The sequence below is a fragment of the Papio anubis genome, chromosome 20 (assembly GCF_008728515.1).
Source record: "Papio anubis isolate 15944 chromosome 20, Panubis1.0, whole genome shotgun sequence".
NCBI lineage: Eukaryota > Metazoa > Chordata > Mammalia > Primates > Cercopithecidae > Papio > Papio anubis.
The window spans coordinates 17,102,109-17,123,500 of NC_044995.1; the positions used below are offsets into that span (position 1 = coordinate 17,102,109).

The 21,392-nt window shown below is 50.8% G+C and overlaps 2 protein-coding genes across 4 annotated transcripts in view; one reads left to right on the plus strand and one right to left on the minus strand.

Moving 5' to 3' along the window:
• SUPT5H (SPT5 homolog, DSIF elongation factor subunit) overlaps nucleotides 1-3,728 on the minus strand; it is a 33,592-nt gene extending 29,864 nt beyond the window's left edge. For 2 of the 3 annotated variants that reach the window (XM_009194454.3, XM_009194452.3), the window contains exons 1-2: nucleotides 3,618-3,699; nucleotides 3,280-3,363 (exon numbers count right to left, since the gene is read on the minus strand). In XM_009194454.3, the coding sequence (XP_009192718.1) occupies nucleotides 3,280-3,354 (75 nt within the window). In that variant the 5' untranslated portion in view covers nucleotides 3,355-3,363; nucleotides 3,618-3,699. Of the gene's footprint in view, nucleotides 1-3,279; nucleotides 3,442-3,617 lie in introns of all 3 variants that reach the window. The other variant, XM_009194453.2, reaches the window with a different exon arrangement.
• A 10,796-nt stretch (nucleotides 3,729-14,524) lies between these two features.
• On the plus strand, nucleotides 14,525-17,404 carry RPS16 (ribosomal protein S16). The gene is made up of 5 exons (XM_003915511.4): nucleotides 14,525-14,692; nucleotides 14,830-14,931; nucleotides 16,855-16,951; nucleotides 17,047-17,094; nucleotides 17,194-17,404. Exons 1-5 carry the CDS (start codon nucleotides 14,645-14,647, stop codon nucleotides 17,337-17,339), a joined length of 441 nt encoding a protein of 146 aa, XP_003915560.2. The 5' UTR covers nucleotides 14,525-14,644; the 3' UTR covers nucleotides 17,340-17,404.
• The last annotated feature ends 3,988 nt before the right edge of the window (nucleotides 17,405-21,392 follow it).

A 21,392-nucleotide genomic window follows, 5' to 3' on the forward strand; every position in this document is an offset into this window, starting at 1 on the left:
TGCTCCCTCCATCACAGCCCTGACCACCGTGAACCTCCCAATAGTAGGGTCCAGTTCATCTCAGGCACCGCTGGGTCCCCCAACATCACCCAGCCCAGGGCCAAGCACAGAAGACTTCAGAAATATTTGCTTAACACATAATCTTGACTAGCCCACAATGAAGCGCGTTTTAACAACCCAAACTATGACAGGACCACAGGCTGATTTCTAGGAACCTTGTCATCAGTCCCCCTCTGCCAGGTCCCAGAGAAGCCTCTTTACAAACCTGGCTCCTCCCTCCCAGTGGAGAGAGTCCCCGCCACTCTCTGCATCACCTCAGGGCTTGGATGTGCTCTTACTATCCTCAACATCCCCTGCAGTAACTGTGTATCTATAAAACTCTCTCTGCCCTGAGACTGAGATCTCCGTAAGGGAGGCTATGACCCCAACATGACAAGTCAAAGAACATTTGTTGAAATAAATGAACAAGTTACTGTAGCTGTGATGGGTGAACCAGCAGCTCCCTTCAAAAGTAGCTCATTATTTGCCATCCATCCCTACCTGTCTAGCCACAGAACCCTGTCCTGCAAGGACTATGTCACCATTTGGCTGTCTGAAAAGGTCATCCAATCCTGTCCCTGGCGGTGGGGACAGGCCTCACACTGCCCTCCTGCCTCACCTGGTAACTGAAGAGGAGCCAGCAGGGAGGAGTCAAGTATGGTGTAGTGCTGGGGAAATGAGACTAGTACAGCACAAACGAGAATGTCCCAGACAGGAAATGGAACTGGGGATCTTGGTCTCATTTCCACCAGACTTTAACCAACAAGCAGTGTCTCCAAGCCATGAATCAGAGACCAAGAATCCAGTGCTACAGCTTAGAGAAAAGGCCCTCCCTGTCACTCTCCCACTCATCCCTCCCCCACCACAGCATCCCAATTTCTCCAACTATTCACTACCAGGCACCTCCCCAAAGGGCACAACAAAGACTGGCAATCAAATGTCCACATAGGATAAGCAGACAACATAAATGAGTGGGACAAATCACTCAAAACACATGGCACTCTCCATCTACCAAACAATTTCCAGAACACAGCCACGTGAAATCTCTTCCTTTTCTTCACTCTGCCACGAGGCAAGCAAGATGATAAATGGCAACTAACATATCCTGGGAACTGGAGAAAATTCCCAGCTGTAAGTAGGACAGCCACTCATCAAGCAAACGGCTGCTCTGCAGAACAACCCTGGGTCCCAGCGTGCCAGCTCCTTCCACTTTCCCAGAAAAAGCAAGAAATCTTAATCTTTATGATAAATCTCCCTCACAAGCATTGGCAACTTATTTAAAAAGCCAATTGAAGTTTCTGTGCATCAAACAAGAGATCTATAATCACCCTATCACCTATTTACTAGTTTATGATTGCTGCCTACTAAATGTCAACTCCAAAAAAGTAAAGATTTCCTACCAGACACCTGGGAAGTAAGTGGAACACAGTAGTAGATGGAAATACTGATCTATTCAACGAACGAATAAAACGAAAATAAGTTTAAAAGGAGGATACTGGGCTTAGTGCAGTGGCTCACGCCTGTAATCTAGCACTCTGGGAGGCCAAGGAGGGTGGATCACCTGAGGTCAGGAGTTCAAAACCAGCCTGGCCAACATGGGGAAACTTTGTTTCTACTAAAAATACAAAAATTAGCCTGATGTGGTGGTGGATGCCTGTAATCCCAGCTACTCGGGAGGCTGAGGTTGCAGTGGGCCGAGATCATGACGATGCACTCCAGCCTGTGCCAACCTATGGAGATGCTGTCTCAAAAAAAAAAAAAAAAAAAAAAAGAGAATAATGGCAAATAAAAGAACATTTGAAATCAGAAATGCCCCAGGAAATGTTGGTTTTTTGGTTCCCGGAACAGAGGTACTCAAGAGACCCAAAGCCAGAGTGATCCTTTCAAAACATTAGATCATATCTTCACTTGCTCAAACTTTTTCGAGGTTTCATTTTACTCAGTTAAAACCAAATTCCTTACCACAGCTTTCAAGATCCTATATGACCTGGCTCCCATAAATTCTTTGTTGCACTCACTCTGATCCAACCAAACTGGACCCCCTTTTATTAGGCGGTGGTGGGGAGACAAAATCTCACTCTGTCACTCAGGCTGCAGTGCAGTGGTACCATCACAGCTCACTGCACCTTCACCTTATGGCTCAAGTGATCTTCCAACCTCGCCCTCCCAAGTAACTGGGACTACAGGAGAGTGCCACCAAGCTCAGCTAATATTTTTGTAAGACAGAGTCTTGCTCTGTCGCCCAGGCAGCAGTGCAGTGGCGCGATCTCAGCTCACCACAATCTCCGTCTCCCTGGTTCAAGCGATTCTCAGCCTCAGCCTCCTGAGTAGCTGGGATTACAGGTGGGCGGCACCAAGCCCAGCTAATTTTTTTGTATTTTTAGTAGAGACAGGGTTTCACCATGTTGGCCAGACTGGTCTTGAACTCCTGACCTCATGTGATCCACTGCCTTGGCCTCCCAAAGTGCTGAGATTACAGGTGTGAGCCACCAAGACCGGCCTCAGCTAATTTTTTTATATTTTTGTAGAGACAGGGCCCCACTACGTTGCCCAGATTGCCCTCGAACTTCTGGGCTCAAGTGAACCTCCCAGCTTGGCCTCTCAAATCCTCGTTAATCCTTGAACACGGCAGACACACTTCCATCTTTGTACCTGCTGGTCCCCCTCACTGGAATACTCCACTTCCAGCTAACCACGACTCACTCCCTCACCTCCAACAAGTCATGCTGATGACCCTATTGCAAGTGCAACCAGGACTCTCCATTCCCCTTTTCTGTTCTCCTTTTCTCCAGAGTACCTTCTAGCTTACTATATAGTCCATTCCTTGGCTATATTTATTTACATTCTCGAAGGCAGACATTTTTAAAATCTGCTTTGTTTACTGGTGTACCCCAAAGACAAAGAATTGCACCTGGTACGTAGTGGGCACTACAAATAAATTTCTGGAATGACTAGACGTAACCAAAAAAAAAAACAACTAATGCTAAGTGCTTACTATATGCATACAGAGTAAACTTTAAAAACATCACCTCTTATCTCACAGGACCTAACACATTTCTCGCCTCCAGAACCTGTCCCCTTACTTGTCTTCGACTTGCCTAATTCTCTATCTCTTGCGATAATCTGGGAGTTCCCTGAAGCCAGAGTCCGCTGTGAACCCCTCGAGCCTCCCACAGTGGGCTTTCTACCCGGAGTCCTGCCCCCAGGTGCAATGTCTCCCCCGGCGCCCCAGCCACAGACCTCGGCCTCCTCGCCGTCACTGCTGCGCTCGCTGTCCTCCTCCTCGGAAAAGTTGCTGTCCTCGCTGTCCGACATCTTCCGCTGCTGCTGGGAAAGACAGCAGCCTCAGCGCGTCCCACAGTCCTGCTCGCCACCCCGAGCCTCAGTTTCCCCGCTGGTTCCCTGGGAGAAGAAAACCCCTTAGCGCGCTTCCGGCAGGCTTGTTTTGGCAATCGCGAACTGGAGTGCGGACCCCCTCCTACGCCACATGCTAGACCTCCCCAGTTTCCAAATCTGTTCTCTACACCTCCTCGGCCTCCGGCGGCCTCCGGAACTGCCACCTCTGCACACGCACTTACCGCTCGGGCTCCACCTCCGCCTTTGGTACCAGCTGCTGTTCGCACGACGCCCGGCTGGGGCTGACGGGTCCTCTCGCGAGAACCTATCCGTTGGCCTCGCCTAACACGAGATTTCCGGGGCTGGCCCGGGCGACGCACTTCCAGGTCGCCATCTTGAGAGAGGCAGGGCTAGCCTAGGCGGAGTGAGGGGGCGACATCTGCGGAGGGTCGGGAGGGGAAAGGTTTTTTTTTTTAACCGCCGACTCGGCCTTTTCCAGGCTGGGACTGGTGTTTGAATTGAGTGAGCCGTTTGTTTGTTCGTTAGTCCAGAATACTAGCGCGGTAGGCCAAGCCGCGAGGAGGCCGGGAATCAGCGAATAGCAAACTATTAAAGAAACCAGGCTTGGCCGGGCGCGGTGGCTCAAGCCTGTAATCCCAGCACTTTGGGAGGCCGAGGCGGGTGGATCACGAGGTCAGGAGATCGAGACCATCCTGGCTAACATGGTGAAACCCCGTCTCTACTAAAAATACAAAAAAAAAAAACTAGCCGGGCGTGGTGGCGGGCGCCTGTAGTCCCAGCTACTCGGAGGCTGAGGCGGGAGAATGGCGTGAGCCCGGGAGGTGGAGCTTGCAGTGAGCCGAGATCGCGCCACTGCACTCCAGCCTGGGCGACAGAGCGAGAGTCCGCCTCAAAAAAAAAAAAAAAAAAAAGAAACCAGGCTTAATCTCCTAGGCCCTCTAAAGCATCCCCAGGAGATACGTATCCCCATGTTGGAGAGAACGCTGAAGCTCAGAAAAATAAACTCAGTGGAAAGCGTCAGACCCAAGCGTCCTCGCCAAGTCTGAGTGACCGTGAAAGCCCTTGTTTTTCTTTTCTTTTTTTTTTTTTTTTTTGTGGAGTCGGGCTGTTGCCCGGCCTGGTCTCAAACTCCTCAAACTCAAACTCAAAAGCCATCCTCTGGCCAAGTCCTTCCAAAGTGCTGAGATCACAGGCGTGACCTGCCGCGCCCGGCCCAAGTCCCTATTTCTCTTTCCAGGCTTCCTAAGTTCATTTAAAGCCTAATTTATCTATTAGTAATGACAGCTGACGAGTGGTGGCAGAGTGGACAGGTGTAATGGAGAGATGAAAAATGAACCTTCCCCTGTAATCCCAGCGCTTTGGGAGGCTGAGGCGGGAGGATCACGTGAAGCCAGGAATTTGAGACCAGCCTGGGCAACAAATTGAGACCCCATGTATCCAATTTTTGTGTGGGTTTTTTTTTTAATGTGGTGTGGTGGCTTGTACCTGTGGTCCCTGCTACTCCAAAGGCTAAGGTAGGAGGATCACTTGAACCCAGGTTGAGGCTTCAGTGAGCTATGACTGCACCACTGCACTCCAGACTGGGTGATAGAGACCCTGTCTCTTAAAAAAAAAACAAAAACAAAAACAAAAAAAAAAACAAAAATTAAAACAAATATTAAAAAATTAACCTGATAGGGGAAATTTTAAAAATCAGAAGCCTATGTTGGGCGCGGTGGCTCATGCCTGTAATCTCAGCATGTTGGGAGGCCGAGGCGGGCGGATTGCCTGAGGTCAAGAGTTCAAAACCAGTCTGGCCAACATGGTGAAACTCCGTCTCTACTAAAAATACAAAAAAGCCGTGCGTGGTGGCATGTGCCTGTAATTCTAACTACTCGGGAGGCTGAAGCAGGGGAATTGCTTGAACCAGGGAGGTGGAGGTTATAGTGAGTCGAGACCGTGCCACTGCACTCCAGCCTGGGTGACAAAGCAAGACTCTGTCTCAAAAAAAAAAAATAGAAGCCTCAGGACATACTGGTAAAATTTCTCACGTAAGTATGACACACCTGGATTCAATTTACCTAAGCTTAATATATACCTACTTAGTTACTGGGGATTGGGGTGCAGTTATGATGGAAGCAGGCAGTGAATATACCTGCAGGTGCGTGTTTCTCCCCAAAAGCACACACACCCCAATCCAGCAAAACCAAATTGAGTCCCAGATAGATTGCGGAGGGGCTGAGCACTCTATAGAAAGGTGTTTCCTCTTCCTTAAGCTTGGTTCTTTTAAATAGCAGTTCTTGAAAATAGGATTCTCGGCCAGGCCTGGTGGCTCACGCCTGTAATCCCAGCACTTTGGGAGACCAAGGCAGGCAGATCACCTGAGGTCAGGAGTTCAAGACCAGCCTGGCCAACATGGTAAAACCCTGTCTCTACTAAAAAAATACAAATAGTAGCCAGGTGATGTGGTGGCACACACCTGTAATCCCAGCTACTCAGGAGGCTGAGGCAGGAGAATCTCTTGAACCCGGTAGGTGGAGGTTGCCGTGAACAAAGATGGCTCCAGCCTGGGCAACAGAGCAAGACTCCATCTCAAAAAAATAAAAAAGAAAAGAAAAGAAAATAGGATTCTACAATAAAATCACTGCTGACACTGCTGCAGAAAGGCATTCCCTGCAGAAAAGAGAGGGTACAGTCATTTCCCCCCTATGGAAGTTTCTTCCTTGGTGGCTCCACGGTTCTGAACTCAACTCTGGTAGCACATCACAATACTTCAGAAGATTTTAGAAAGAAAGAGTTGCATAATTAGCCCTAAACTGGAAACATACAAAAATTAGGGCCGGGAGCGGTGGCTCACGCCAGTAATCCCAGCACTTTGAGAGGCCAAGGCGGGTGGATCACAAAGTCAGGAGTTCAAGACCAGCCTGGCCAACACGGTGAAACCCCATCTCTACTAAAAAGAAGCTGAGTGAAAGGAGATGTCCAGCATGATTCCATTCATATGAAACTCCAGAGCAAGCAAAACCAATGCAGACAATGCAGATTAGTGGATGTCTGGGGCTGGAGAGGGAGATGGAAATTGACTGGGAAGGGAGATAAGGAATGCTTTGGGGTGATGGAAATGTGGCCATCCAGTCCGCTAGCCAGTGGACTCCAGCCCGGGTAACAGAGGAGACGCTGTCTCAAAAAAACAAAAAAACAAAAAAAGGTCAGGTGTGGTGGCTCATGCCTATAATGCCAGCACTTTGGGAGGCTGAGGGGGGAGGATCACTTGAGCCCAGGAGTTTAACATTAGCTTGGTGTGGCTGGGCGTGGTGGCTCACGCCTGTAATCCCAGCACTTTGGGAGGCCAAGGCGGGCGGATCACGAGGTCAGGAGATAGAGACCATCCTGGTTAATACGGTGAAACCCCGTCTCTACTAAAAATACAAGAAATTAGCCAGGCGTGTTGGCGGGTGCCTGTAGTCCCAGCTACTTGGGAGGCTGAGGCAGGAGAATGGCGTGAACCCGGGAGGCGGAGCTTGCAGTGAACCGAGATGGGGCCGCTGCACTCCAGCCTAGGCGACAGACAGAGCGAGACTCCGCCTCAAAAAAAAAAAAAAAAAAAAAAGATTAGCCTGGGCAATAAAGGGTAACCCCATCTCTACAAAAAAATACAAAAATTAGCTGAGTATGGTGGCATGCACCTATAGCCCTAGCTACTTGGGGAGTTGAGGTGGGAGAGTCACTTGAGCCTGAGAGATCAAGCCTGCAATGAGTTTTGATCATGCCACTGCACTCCAGCCTGGGCGACAGAGTGTGACCCTGTCTCAAAAACATATATGGATAGATGCTGAGTCCAGCCTGTGCGGCATAGCGAAACCCTGTCTCTAAATAACAATAATAATATAGATGCTCGGGCTCCACCAGAGACCAGTTATCAAATTATCTGGGCTGGGGTCTGGCCATCAGTATTAGTTGAAAGTTTTCCAAGTGGTGGTCTGGGCGCGGTTGCTCACATCTGTAATCCCAGCACTTTGGGAGGCTGAGGCGGGCAGATCACAGGGTCAGGCATTCGAGACCAAACTGACCAACACTGTGAAACCCCATCTCTACTAAAAATACAAAAATTAGCCAGGTGTAGTGGCGCACGCCAGTAATCCCAGTTACTCAGGACCGCGCCACTGCACTGTAGCCTGGACAACAGAGTAAGACTCTGCCTCAAAAAGAAAAAAAAAAAAAAAGCAAAGTTCTTCAAGTGGTAATTATCTGTAGCCAGGGATGTAGGGATGTGAGCCACAGGACCCTCCCTGTCCTCAAGGGATAGGGATGAGGTTAGAGAATACCTGTGTACTTCTCTGTCCCTTCCTGGAAGAAGAGAGAAGAGGGAGTATCTAAAGGACAGTGAGAATGGGGGCAGGTGGGGCAATTTAGCCAACTCCCTGCCCAAGAGCTCAGAGACTTCAGATCTTACCTTACTTTCCTCCTCCTTACCTCTTCCCCTTGGCTCATAGGGCTCCAGGTGGGGTCCTCTGGCCTAGAGGGAAGAAAAGGCTTAGGGTTTGGGAGTTGGAGCTGAAGACTATTCCCTCCCTCTCTCTACCCAGCCTCTCTGGGTGCACCTGGGAGCCCATGTCCTCCAAGGCTCAGGCTGTGGTAGGGTGCTGAGCACAAGCTCCCTGTAGTAACTCCAGGAGTTTGGCCAGAAAGAGGGGGACAGGTCTCTGGGGATGTCCTTCATAGGGCTGGCAACAGCCCTGGCTGGCCACTCACAGCTGGGACCCCAGAGGATCCAGCAGGTACTGTAGCTGCAACACAGCAGTTCCCACAGATGGTCCCTACTCAGACCCAATCACAGATAGCTCCAACCTGAAGCAGCCTAGAGTCTCAGCAGGACACACAGTGGGGACAAAGTGACCTGGTATCTATGGGTAAGGGCATAAGTCCAAGTCCCCACTCCCAAGGTTTCTTATCTGTGGCCTGGAACAAACCCTTCACTTCTCTGGGCCTCAGTTTCCTCATTTGTAAGTAGGGCTCTGGATAATCCCAACCTTAAGGGCTGACACTATCCCATACTGTACTTATGTGCAAGTTAGAAAAAGACACTCAGCTGGGCACAGTGGCTCCTGCCTGTAATCCCAGTTCTTTGAGAGGCCAAGGCAGGAGGATCACTTAAGCTCAGGTGTCCAGACCAGCCTGGGCAACATAGTGACACCCTATATCTAAAAAAAAAAAGGTCGGGCATGGTGGCTCACACTTGTAATCCCAGCACTTTGGGAGGTCGAGGCAGGCGGATCATGAGATCAAGAGATTGAGATCATCCTGACCAACATGGTGAAAACCCGTCTCTACTAAAAATACAAAAATTAGCTGGGCATGGTGGCGCATGCCTGTAGTCCCAGCTACTCGGGAGGCTGAGGCAGGAGAATCGCTTGAACCCAGGACGCAGAGGTAGCAGTGAGCAGAGATTGCGCCACTGCACTCCAGCTTGGTGACAGAGCAAGACTCCGTCTCAAAAAAAAAAGAAAAAAAAAAAAATTAGCCATTCATAATGTCACGTACATGTGGTCCCAGCTACTCTCGAGGCTGAGGTGGGAGGACTGGTTGAGTCTAAAAGGTCGAGACTGCAGTGAGCTGTGATTGTGCCACTGCACTCCAGCCTGGGGGACAGAGCAAGACCCTGTCTCAAAAAAACAGAAAAGAAAAAGACCTTCCTTAAGTTCCTTCTACCTTCTAAGGCTTGATTTTATCAGAACAAGATACTTTACTGCCATCTGCTGGAAACTGACAAATATGCAAATCTACAATGTCCAGGCTGTGAATACAGTACCGTCTTTGTAGATGTGGGATCCTTATGCAGTGTACAACGTTCACATCCATACATGGCGGTCGTGTCTATTTTATAGGATTGGTGTAAAGAGTAAATAAGCTGGCCGGGCGCGGTGGCTCAAGCCTGTAATCCCGGCACTTTGGGAGGCCGAGATGGGCGGATCACGAGGTCAGGAGATCGAGACCATCCTGGCTAACACGGTGAAACCCCGTCTCTACTAAGAAATACAAAAAATAGCCGGGCGAGGTGGCAGCGCCTGTAGTCCCAGCTACTCGGGAGGCTGAGGCCGGAGAATGGCGTGAACCCGGGAGGCGGAGCTTGCAGTGAGCTGAGATCCGGCCACTGCACTCCAGCCTGGGCGACAGCGCGAGACTCCGTCTCAAAAAAAAAAAAAAAAGAGTAAATAAGCTAACATACTTAAAGCATTTAAACCAATATCTGGCACAGAGTAAGCACTATTTACATGTAGCTGTAGTCATCATTTGTTATTATATGCCTCCCTATTCTAGGTATTGGAGACAGCGGTGACCAAAATATATCTGTCGAGACTAGGGGCTGGGTCAGGAGACAGTCCCACTACCTCCTCCCTGCAACATATTCATATGGTCACACAGCTACCCTCACACATGGAGACCACTGAATTCTCTCAAAACCTCCAACTGCAGAAAGAAGCAAATACAGTACTCACCGGAGATCATCTGGGGTGTAGAGGGTGTCATCATTTTTGTTTCCCTACAATTCAGGGGTAAGGAGGAGAATCAGATCTTGGAGGAAAGAGGCTGACCCTTCCTCAAACACACCCCCTACCACGCCCCATCAATTGGCCCACCCCTGTCTGCTGGCTCCACTCCCCACTCACTAGTATCTTCAGAGGGCTGCAAGGAAGTAAAAAGGCTCCCTCCAGCAGAGGGGCATTCCTAGGTCCCCCCAGGGCTGTACAAGCAGGAGGATGATCCACAGAAGCAACACCGGCACCTTGCTCACTCCCAGACATTCTCTGGTGCTTGACCTGGGGTTCTGGAAGACAGAGGTACAGGAAGGTGGAGCAGACTGGAGGACTGAAGTGGGTGAGGGGAACTCCCCCTCCACCTCCCCCCGCCGTCCTATCCCGATTGTTCCACCCAAGCCACAGATAATTCAGGGAGTGTGCCCATAGAGGCTGGGGAAAGACGGTGACCCCAAAGTCGGGAGGGCCTAGGTCACAGCGTTCCCTGACTCCCAAGCTCAGGGACGATACAAGACTTAGCAAGAGTGTGAAGATCAATCTGGAGAGACCAGAGAACCTGAACTCCCCTGCCCAACAGGCCCTTAAGACAGTGCAGGCTAGGCCAATAGCCTTGGCTCACACCTGTAATCCCAGAACCTTGTGAGGCTGAGGTGAGCTTGAGGTCAGGAGTTCAAGAGCAGCCTGCCCAGCATGGTGAAACCCTGTCTCTACTAAAAAATACAAAAATTAGAGGCCAGACACAGTGGCTCACACCTGTAATCCCAGCACTTTGGGAGGCCGAGGCAAGTGGATCACCTGAGGTCAGGAGTTCAAGACCAGCCTGCCCAGCATGGTGAAACCCTGTCTCTACTAAAAAATACAAAAATTAGCTCGGCATGGTGGTGCATGCCTGTAATCCCAGCTACTCGGGAGGCTGACACAGGAGAACTGCTTGAACTCAGGAAACAGACAGCAGTGAGCTGAGATCAGCCACTGCCCTCCAGTCTGGGCAACAGAGTGAGACTCCATCTCAAAACAGGCCGGGCTGCCGTGGGCTCAAGCCTGTAATCCCAGCACTTTGGGAGGCCGACGGGCGGATCACGGTCAGGAGATCGAGACCATCCTGGCGTAACACGGTGGAAACCCCTGCCTCTACTAAAATACAAAAAAACTAGCCGGGTGGAGGTGGCGGGCTCGTAGTCCCAGCTACTCGGGAGGCGCTTGAGGCAGGAGAATGGCAGCAACCTGGGGAGACAGAGCTTGCAGTGAGCTGAGATCCGCCACTGTACTCCAGCCTGGCAGTGACAGAGCGAGACTCCGCCCCAAAAAAAAAAAAAAAAAAAATTGGCCAGGCACAGTGGCTCACGCTTATAATCCCAGCACCTTGGTGCCCAGGTGGGTGGATCATGAGGTCAGGAGATCAAGACCATCCTGGCTAAAAACAGTGCAACTCATCTCTACTAAAAACACAAAAAATTAGCTTTGGGCATGTGGTGGGTGCCTGTAGTCCCAGAAGCTATCCGGAGGCTGAGGGGCAGGAGAATAGCGTGAACCCAGGAGGCAGAGCTTGCAGTGAGCCGAGATCGCCACTGCACTCCAGCTCATGACAGAGCGAGACTCTGTCTCCCAAAGGAAAAATTATTGTCAAGTGTAGTAGCAGGTCTGGGTGAATTGGGCTACTCAGGAGGCTGAAGCAGAAGAATCTGTAATCCCAGCTACTCCAGACCTGAAGCAGGAGAATCGGGCTAAACCAGGAGGCTGAGGTTGCAGTGACCAGATTGCACCACTGCACTCCAGCCTGGGTGACACAGCCAGACTCTATCTCAGGAAAAAAAAAAAAAAAAAAAAAGACAGTACAGTTAGAGGTGCATCCTCGCCTGCCTCTGTCTTCATTGGAAAACACCTGTGCTAGCCTTTATCTATGTCTAGGTGAATATTTGAGGTCTCAGCTCTCCTTTTTCATTTATTTAATTTTTGAGACAGAGTCTGCTCTGCTCCAGACTGGGGTGCAGTGGTGCCATCTCAGCTCTCACTGCAACCTCCTCCACCTCCTGGGTTCAAGTGGTTCTCCTGCCTCAGTCTTCCCTTGTAGCTGGGATAAGGAAAAATTGCCACCACCATGCCTATTGATTTTTTTGTATTTTAGTAGAGGCTGTTTCACCATGTTGACCAGTCTGGTCTTGAATCCTGGGCTTGAGTGATCCTCCCTGTTTTGGCCTCCCAAAGTCCTGGGATTATGGTAGATGTGAGTCACTGCACCTGGCCTGTCTCAAGTATTTGGAAACCATGCCTGCCTTTATCTCTTTTGTCTGAGGGTTGGCCTCTGCCTGTAACTCTGTCACTGGCTTGGTCACCCTTTAACTGTCCCACCTCCCTTTCTTCCTCTTCTCCTGGCCCTTCACCTTTCTCCTTCTCCACTGTGCTCACGCTTCTGCTGTCTCTGTCCCTCAAGTCAGACTCTAGGGACTTCCTTCCCTCCTCACAGCCCGCCTCCTGCCTCTTCACCCCTTTTAAAGCTGGACTCCAGGCTGGATTTTCCTTCTGGCCCCAGACCTGCTCTCCAGCAGTTCCCTGTCTCCCACCCTCTTGGGTGCCACCATCAGCCCTTTGAACCTTTGATCCCAGACCTGTACTGCCAGAAAACTGGAGAACCGGGCTCCCTGTAGCCCTGAGAGAGAATCCTCCTGGGCTGGGAGAATCTTTATAGGCAGGGTCTGCTGCAAGCGAGGACAACCCAACCTGGGTTCCTCAGGTGGGTTGGGGGCTGGGGATGAGAATTCTGTGGGAGGAGGCCTATGGAGGGTGCGTGATGGGGGGGAGAGGAAAAGATGACTGGGAGATTCCTGGGAGAAAGAGATTCTAGGGGCCGGGCGCCGGGTGGGTTCATGCCTGCAACCTGCCACTGGGAAGCTGGGGCTGAGATGAGTGGATCACTTGAGGTCAGGAGTTCTTGGCACCAGTCTGGCCAATATGGTGAAACCTGCCCCTACTAAACACAAAATTAGCCAGGCGTGGTGGTACATAAAGCCTGTAATCTCAGCTACTCCAAGAGAGGCTGAGGTGGAGAATCACTTTAACCCTCGTGGAAGGCAGGAGGCCGTGAGCAACAGAGATCGCCACTGCACTCCAGCCTGGGGGATGTGCCAGGACTCCGCCTCAAAAAAAAAAAAAAAAAAAAAAGATTTTAATGGACGGTGGCTTGTGGCTCACGCCTCGTAATCCCAACACTCTGGGAGGCTGAGATGAGTGGATCACTTGATACTGGAGTTCGAGACTGTCTGGAAGTTATTCAGGAAATTGCCCTATTTCGGGTAACAAAAATTAGCCAGGTGTGGTGGTGCATGCCTGTTCCAGCCTCAGGAGGCTGGGCGCAGGAGAATTCTGAACCCGGAGCAGAGGACAGATCACGTTGACCGTGACTTCACCCTGGGCAACAAGGAACTCTATTAAAAAAAAAAAAAAAGGGGGGGGAGATTTCTGTGTCGGGACGCAGGAAGAGGTGGAATTACTGGGGAGGGTCTCTGAGTGAGGGACTCCTTTTTTTTTTTTTTTTTTTTTTGAGACGGAGTCTCGCTCTGTCGCCCAGGCTGGCGTGCAGTGGCGACCTGCCTACCTGCAAGCTCCGCCTCCCGGGTTCACGCCATTCTCCCGCCTCCCGGGAGTAGCTGGGACTACAGGCGCCCGCCACCACGCCCGGCTAGTTTTTTGCAGCAGAGACGGGTTTCACCCATGTTAGGCCAGGATGGTCTCAGCAGGGAATTAAGGGAGTAAAACCCAGGTAGTTGAAGAAGGGGAAGAGGAGTCTCGGAAGGGAAATAAATTCAGGAGAAAGGTAGATTTTGAGGGACGGGTCTCTGAGAGAGAGGTTTTTGTGGATTTGCGGGGCGGGGTGTTCTGGGAAAGGGTGATTTTCTGGGAAAGGGGGATTTGCCGGGAAAGGGAGATTCTGGAGGAGGGAGATTCCAGAGGTACTGGGTCCTGACAAAAGGAAGATTCTGGCAAGGGTGACTGAGGGGACGAGGACCGAATGGAGGGAGATTCAGTGAAAAGGGGGGTCTAAGTTGAGCGCTCTTAAGAGTGGCCTTCTGAGAGAAGGATGGGAAACATTCTGGGATGAGGAGACGGAAAAAGGAAGAAAATTCTGGTGAAAAGGAGATTCTGAGGGGAGGGGGCTCTGAGGGGGAAAGGATTCTGGAGAGGATCCCCAAGGAGGGGGATTCTAGGGAGGACAGGATTCTGGAAGTCCTGAATCTGAGAATCCAGCCAGATTTCTTCCAGTAGATTCCAGAGGGAAGATTCTGATGCGGGGGATTCGGGGAAGAGTCCAGAGGGGAGAAAGCTAACAGTTAGTGGGAGGGTGGGAACAGATTTAAAGAAGGGACGAAGGGAGATTATTAAAGAGCCAGAACGCAAAGGAGAGCTGCGGCAATCTACAACTACGGAAGACGCGAAGCACATTCACGAAGCGTTCCCTTCAATGCGCACACTACACTCCCACGACCCGCCCCTTCCGCCCACAGAGCCCGCCACTTCCGCCTCACAGGGCACGCCCGCTCTGTGCTCCTAAGGGCCTTCCCGCGGCTGATCAGACGCCCCGCCCCTTAGCCGCAACAGAAGCCGTAAAGCTCTCTCCCGTCGCGACGCAGCGCTCAAGGCGCCTGCGCAGACCCTGAAAAGCGGCCAGGGTAACCCCGAGCTTTCCTTTTCCGGTTGCAGCGCCGCGCGGTTAGGTTCTCTCGTTCACGCTCGCAGCCATGCCGTCCAAGGGCCCGCTGCAGTCGGTGCAGGTCTTCGGACGCAAGGTGAGCTAGACGCTGGATGGGAAGGGGAGGGGAAGGAGAAGGTCAGGGTCTGGGAGAGGACGGTGGGCAGGAATACAGGGGGCAACATGGGAGCTGGAGCCCGAGCTCACGGGGCCACTCTGTCTTGTATCCCACAGAAGACAGCCACCGCTGTGGCGCACTGCAAACGCGGCAATGGTCTCATCAAGGTGAACGGGCGGCCCCTGGAGATGATTGAGCCGCGCACGCTACAATACAAGGTGCTGGCATCGGGCACCGGCGTTGGGTGGATGGAGGACTCTTGGAGATATAGTAGCCCGTGAAAGCTGAGGGGGCTGGTATCAGCAGCGGGATGTTTAGAAGTTGTATTGGTTGTAGAAAAGTGGGGTATTTGGCAATAGAGCCGGACTTGAGGTTCAGAAGATGTAAAAGCTGAGATGGGGGTGTTGAGGATGAAGGGGTTGCTTTGAAAACTGGAATGTTAGGAAGTTCATCTCACTGGGATGCGGGGGGACCCAAAGGGTGGAGGAACACCAGTTTTATAGCTTTATTTTCACGAAGATCAATGTTTTGATCCTGATAAACCCCAAGCGTCTAAAGCAGCGTTTAGACATTGTAAGTGCTGAGTAAGTATTGAAATAGCTTGAATTTGGGTCTGTTTATTTTTTATTCTATTTATTTATTTGTTTTGAGAGGGAGTCTCGCTCTGTCGCCCAGGCTGGAGAGTGCAGTGGCACGATCTCGGATCGCTGCAACCTCCACCCTCCGGGTTCAAGCAGTTCTCTTGCCTCAGCCTCCCGGGTGGCTGGGACTATAGGCGCACACCACCACGGCCGGCTAATTTTTGTATTTTCAGGAGAGACGTGGTTTCACCATGTCGGCCAGGCTGGTCTAGAACTCCTGACCAGCCTGGTGAGCCGCGCGGCCGAATTTGGGTCTGTTTAAATGCTTGCTTGTGAAAGGGGTTCTTCTGTTCCCTGTTTGGGACTCTCAGTTTCTTTGGCTCAGAATGGAAAGAAACCAGAGTCTGATTTCTGCCCCTTCTGAAGTTTACTACTTTTAAAAGGAAGAATATGTACATTGCAGGGTCAGTTAAAAAAAACTTTTGTTTTTAGATATGAGGTTCTTTTTTTAAGAACAGTATCTTGCTGTCATTCTCCCTGGAATGCAGTAGCACAATCCTAATGAACTTCAGCCTTGAATTCCTGAGTTGAAGATCCTTCCATCTCAGGCTCTCGGTTGCCAAGACTACAGGCACATCACCATGCCTGGCTCATTTCAGAAATTTTTTTTTGTAGACATGGTGTCTCAGTTTGTTGCCCAGGCTGGTCCTTGATCTCAGGTGATCCTTCTGCCTGGACTGGGATTACAGATGTGATCACCATGCCTGGCCTTGAATTTAATAAAAATTCTGAAATTCCTTTGTATAGCAGATGTTGAATGTTATTATTGGCTGTCACTTTATTTGAAGGATTTGTATGTGTACCCTCTGTTGAGTTTTGGGGACATAGCAGTAATCCAGATGACTTCAGGTCTTACCTTCATGGACCTGCCAGCCTAGCTGGGGAGAAGGACTGGACCTAATACCAGAAGCTGATCCAAAGTGGTCAGAACTGGGGAAGGAGACCTGTGAGCTGAAAGCAGGTAGAGAAAGTATCCAGACAGAGGCACTGGTAAAAGACCTAGAGCTAGCTGGGAAAGGTCTAGGGACAGGGACAGGTTGTATTGTATTGTAATTCTGGAAATCCGTGAGGCTCAAAGAAAAGGCGGAGAGCTCAGGTGGGAAACAGAAAAGGCACCTGAACAGTCCAGGGGATGGCTTTTGACTGTTTGCAACACCCTTGGGAGTTTCAGAAGCCACTGGTATGCTGCTTACTGTTCAGCCTTCTAAGAACCAGTCTTAGAGACAGAGTGTTTGAGGTCCGGTGAGGTACACAAGTAGGAGGGAGCCCAGATCTTGTTCCCTTTACCTTGCCTATATTTCTTGCCACTTCAGCAGTCTCATAATCTGGCTTCTTTTACTTTTCTCTGTAGGGGGGCTCGGAGTGACACCCTGACCCCCATCCATTAGTACTTTGAGGCCAGTGGTGGCAGAAGCCACAGAGACAAGGAGAAGCCCAGTGAGATGACCAAGCTGCCCAGCATGTAACTGAAATCCCTGTTCAATCCCCCTGTTCCTTTAGCTGCTGGAGCCAGTTCTGCTTCTCGGCAAGGAGCGATTTGCTGGTGTGGACATCCGTGTCCGTGTAAAGGGTGGTGGTCACGTGGCCCAGATTTATGGTGAGTCCCAGGAACTGGGCGCATAGGGGAGGTGGCTCTGGGAGGGAGGCCTTCACAGAACTCCTGTATCCTTTATATGTGTGTCTTCCTCACAGCTATCCGTCAGTCCATCTCCAAAGCCCTGGTGGCCTATTACCAGAAATGTGAGTGAGCATGGGTCATTCCCATGAGGTAGGTGGGTGTGTGGGGATCACGTCAAGGACTCTGATTATCTAAATCTTCGTCCCTACTCTTCTTGCCAGATGTGGATGAGGCTTCCAAGAAGGAGATCAAAGACATCCTCATCCAGTATGACCGGACCCTGCTGGTAGCTGATCCCCGTCGCTGCGAGTCCAAAAAGTTTGGAGGCCCTGGTGCCCGTGCTCGCTACCAGAAATCCTACCGATAAGCCCATCATGACTATCAAAATTCATCTGTATAATAAACAGTTTTTGAGGGATTTTAAAGTTTCAAGAACTGTGCGTGGCCTTATGTGTTGGTATCGGATGTTTAACCAGACAGAAATCAGTGAACATCCTCGACCTTTTGCCAGTCTGGATTTTAGCCCTCCCCGGAAGTGGTCACACTGGGCTTGGTGTGGATGGGTGGAGGCAGAAGGCAGGGGGTCTCTGTCTCTATACCTCCCGTAGAGTCCAGTGTGCAGGCACAACTGAGATGGGAGTGGTTTGGGCCATTGGTGGCTGCAGACCTTGGTGGATATATGGCTCATCCTTGTGAGTGTCTATTTTTTCAATCCCAGCCTCCCAAATATCTTGGATTACAGGTATCCATGGGTTTCACTATATTTGGTCAGGCTGGTCTCAAACTCCTGACCTCAAGTGATCCACCTTCCTGGGCCTCCCAAAGTGCTGGAATTATAGGCAAGAGCCACCATGCCCAGCTGAATTTTTGTTTTTGTAGACAGGTCTCACTGTGTTGCTCAGGCCTGGTCATCTGAGCTCAGGCAGTCCTGCTGCCTCAGCTTCCCAATGTATCCCCAAGTTACAGGTACAAGCTACCATGCCTAGCCAATGATCTTTAATACAAAGGAAACAAGGAGAGCCCAGTGGGGTGGCTCACAACTGTAATCCCTCTGAGAGGCCAAGGCTGGTGGATCACCACAAGGTCAGGAGTTTGAGACCAGCCTGGCCAAGGTGGTAAAACCCCATCTCTGTTAGAAATACAAAGATTCGGCCGGGCGCGGTGGCTCAAGCCTGTAATCCCAGCACTTTGGGAGGCCGAGGCGGGTGGATCACGAGGTCAGGAGATCGAGACTATCCTGGCTAACATGGTGAAACCCCGTCTCTACTAAAAATACAAAAAACTAGCCGGGCGTGGTGGCGGGCGCCTGTAGTCTCAGCTACTTGGGAGGCTGAGGCGGGAGAATGGCGTGAACCCGGGAGGCGGAGCTTGCAGTGAGCCGAGATCACGCCACTGCACTCCAGCCTGGGAGACACAGCGAGAGTCCGTCTCAAAAAAAAAAAAAAAAAAGAAATACAAAGATTCGCTGGGTGTGGTGGTGGATGCCTGTAATCCAGCTACTTGGGAGGCTGATTCAGAGAATTGCTTAAACAGGTGCCTGCCACCATGCCCAGCTAATTTTTTTGTATTTTTTTAGTAGAGTCAGGGTTTCACCATGTTGGCAAGGCTGGTCTCAAATTCCTGACCTCAGGTGATCCGCCCGCCTCGGCCTCCCGAATGTAGTGGGATTACAGGCATGAGCCACCGTGCTGGGCTGGCAGCTTTCTCTATGGGGATCTAGGGACTTGGTCTGTTGATGACTGCTGTGTAATAAGAGGCAGCATACAGTGAGTTCTCAGCTGCTACCACGAGTCCACTGTACCAGGCTACAGGGATCATAGAACATTTCTGTCACTGCAGAAAGTTCTGGGGAACAGCACTGGTAAACAGGGAACATATAGAAGTAAAAAGTTGCTTGTAGACAAAGTCACCTTTAGGTTTTCTCATTTTGTAGAACAGGAAGGTAGAACCAGGAAGTTGCTTGCCCAAGGACACAGTAAAAAGTCAAAGTGGCTTTTTTTTTTTTTTTGAAACGGAGTCTCGCTCTGTTGCCAGGCTGGAGTAGTGAGATCTTGGCTTACTGCAACCTCCACCTCCCTGGTTCAAGCGATTCTCCCTCAGCCTCCCGAGTAGCTGTGGGACAACAGGCATGGGCCACCATGCCCAGCGAATTTTTGTATTTTTAGTAGAGACGGGGTTCCACCATGTTGGCCAGGATGGTCTCAATCTCTTGACCTTGTGATCTGCCCACCTCGGCTTCCCCAAAGTGTTGGGATTACAGACATGAACCACTGTGCAGGCCAGTTTTTGTGTTTTGTTTTTGTTTTTTTTGAGACACTCTCCGTCACCAAGACTGCCCACGTTGGGATGCAGTGATGCCATCTTGGCTCACTGCAACCTCTGCCTCCTGGGTTCAAGTGACTCTCCTGCCTCAACCTCCCGAGTAGCGGGGACTACAGGCACATGCCACCGCACCCGGCTAATTTTTGTATTTTTAGTAGAGATGGAGTTTCACTATGTTGGTTTATCCATGTTGGCTAGGCTGGTCTCTAACTCCTGACCTTGGGATCTGACCGCCTTGGCCTCCCAAAATGCTGGGATTACAGGTGTCAGCCACTGCGCCCAGCCTAATTTTTGTATTTTTAGTAGAGATGAGGTTTCACTATGTTGTTTTCTCCATGTTGGCTAGGCTGATCTCTAACTCCTGACCTTGGGATCTGACCGCCTTGGCCTCCTGAAGTGCTGGGATTACAGGTGTCAGCCACCGCGCCCGGCCTAATTTTTGTATTTTTAGTAGAGATGGGGTTTCACTATGTTGGTAAGGCTGGTCTCAAACTCCTATCTTCAAGTGATCCTCCCGCCTCAGCTCCGCCTCAGCCTCCCAAAGTGCTGGGAATACAGGCATGAGCTACCATGCCAGGTCCAAAGTGGCATTTTGGACAGGCAACTGGGCTGTAGAAGAGCCCAGGTTCTTTTTTTCTTTATTTTTTTCTTTATTTTTTTGAGATGGAGTTTTGCTCTTGTCGCCCAGGCCGGAGTATAATGGCGTGATCTCAGCTCACTGCAACCTCCGCCTCCCAGGTTCAAGCAATTCTCCTGCCTCAGCCTCCCGTGTAGCCGGGACTACAAGCGAGCACCACCACACCTGACTGATTTTTGTATTTTTAGTAGAGACAAGGGTTTCACTATGGTATCCAGGCTGGTCTTGAACTCCTGACCTCAGGTGATCCTCCTGCCTTGGCCTCTCAAAGTGCTGGGATTAACAGGCATGAGCCACCACGCCCGACCTGGAGCCCAGGTTCTTTTTTTTTTTTTTTTTTTGAGACGGAGTCTCGCTCTGTCGCCCAGGCTGGAGTGCAGTGGCCGGATCTCAGCTCACTGCAAGCTCCGCCTCCCAGGTTTACGCCATTCTCCTGCCTCAGCCTCCCGAGTAGCTGGGACTACAGGCGCCCGCCACCTCGCCCGGCTAGTTTTTTGTATTTTTTAGTAGAGACGGGGTTTCACCGTGCTAGCCAGGATGGTCTCGATCTCCGGAGCCCAGGTTCTTGACTACCAGTTTAGGTTGTCACAAATCTGCTCAAGAGGCCCCATCTCTACCCTGTGGCCCCTCAATATGAGGAGCTAAGGAGTCAGGGTGGTCGCTTGTGGGAAAAGCACAGAAGGCTGTGGGACTCAGGTGGTGCCTGACAGCCTGGAGGAGTCACGTGGGCTCCTTGAGGGAGAGAACATGGGAACCAGGGGCTGCTGGCCGATAGGAAGAGTAGTCGGGGAGACCATGTCTGTGGTGAGTTATTTTTTTATTTTTTGAGACGGAGCCTCTCTCAGTCGCCCAGGCTGGAGTGCAGTGGCCGGATGTCAGCTCACTGCAAGCTCCGCCTCCCTGATTTACGCCATTCTGCCTCAGCCTCCCGAGTAGCTGGGACTACAGGCGCCCGCAGCCTCGCCCAGCTAGTTTTTTTGGTAATTTTTAGTAGAGACGGGGTTTCACTGTGTTATCCAGGATGGTCTCAATCTCCTGACCTCGTGATCCGCCCGTCTCGGCCTCCCAAAGTCCTGGGATTACAGTGTGGTGAGTTATTTTCGGGTGCCTATCACCTCAACTTGTTCATTCGCTTCCCTTGAACACCTGTGGTGGGCCATGTGCTCATCATGGGCCACTGAGGGACCACAGCCCTCTTCCCCCTCCCAAGGAGTCACAGATGACGCAAGGGTTGCTGCCGGTGCTGGAAGAGGAGTTGGGCTTCAAAGCACAGTGCATCCTCAGCGTCTTGGATAGGTGCTCGGAAATGGACTCAAGCAAAACAAAGCAGATCCTGTAATAACAGTCCTTTAAACAAATTGGTTTCCTTATACGTCCTTTCGCTTAAGGTCACAGTTTCCAAGAATCTATTGATGACGTTAAGTGAGAGCTTAGTTGAGTGGCTAATGACTCATAGGAAGC

Coding starts and splice junctions, on each gene's coding strand:
- RPS16 (XM_003915511.4), top strand. CDS start 14,645: ATGCCGTCCAAGGGCCCGCTGCAGTCGGTGCAGGTCTTCGGACGCAAG. Junction 14,932..16,854: donor CGCGCACGCTACAATACAAG/GTGCTGGCATCG, acceptor CTGTTCCTTTAG/CTGCTGGAGCCAGTTCTGCT. Junction 16,952..17,046: donor TCACGTGGCCCAGATTTATG/GTGAGTCCCAGG, acceptor TCTTCCTCACAG/CTATCCGTCAGTCCATCTCC.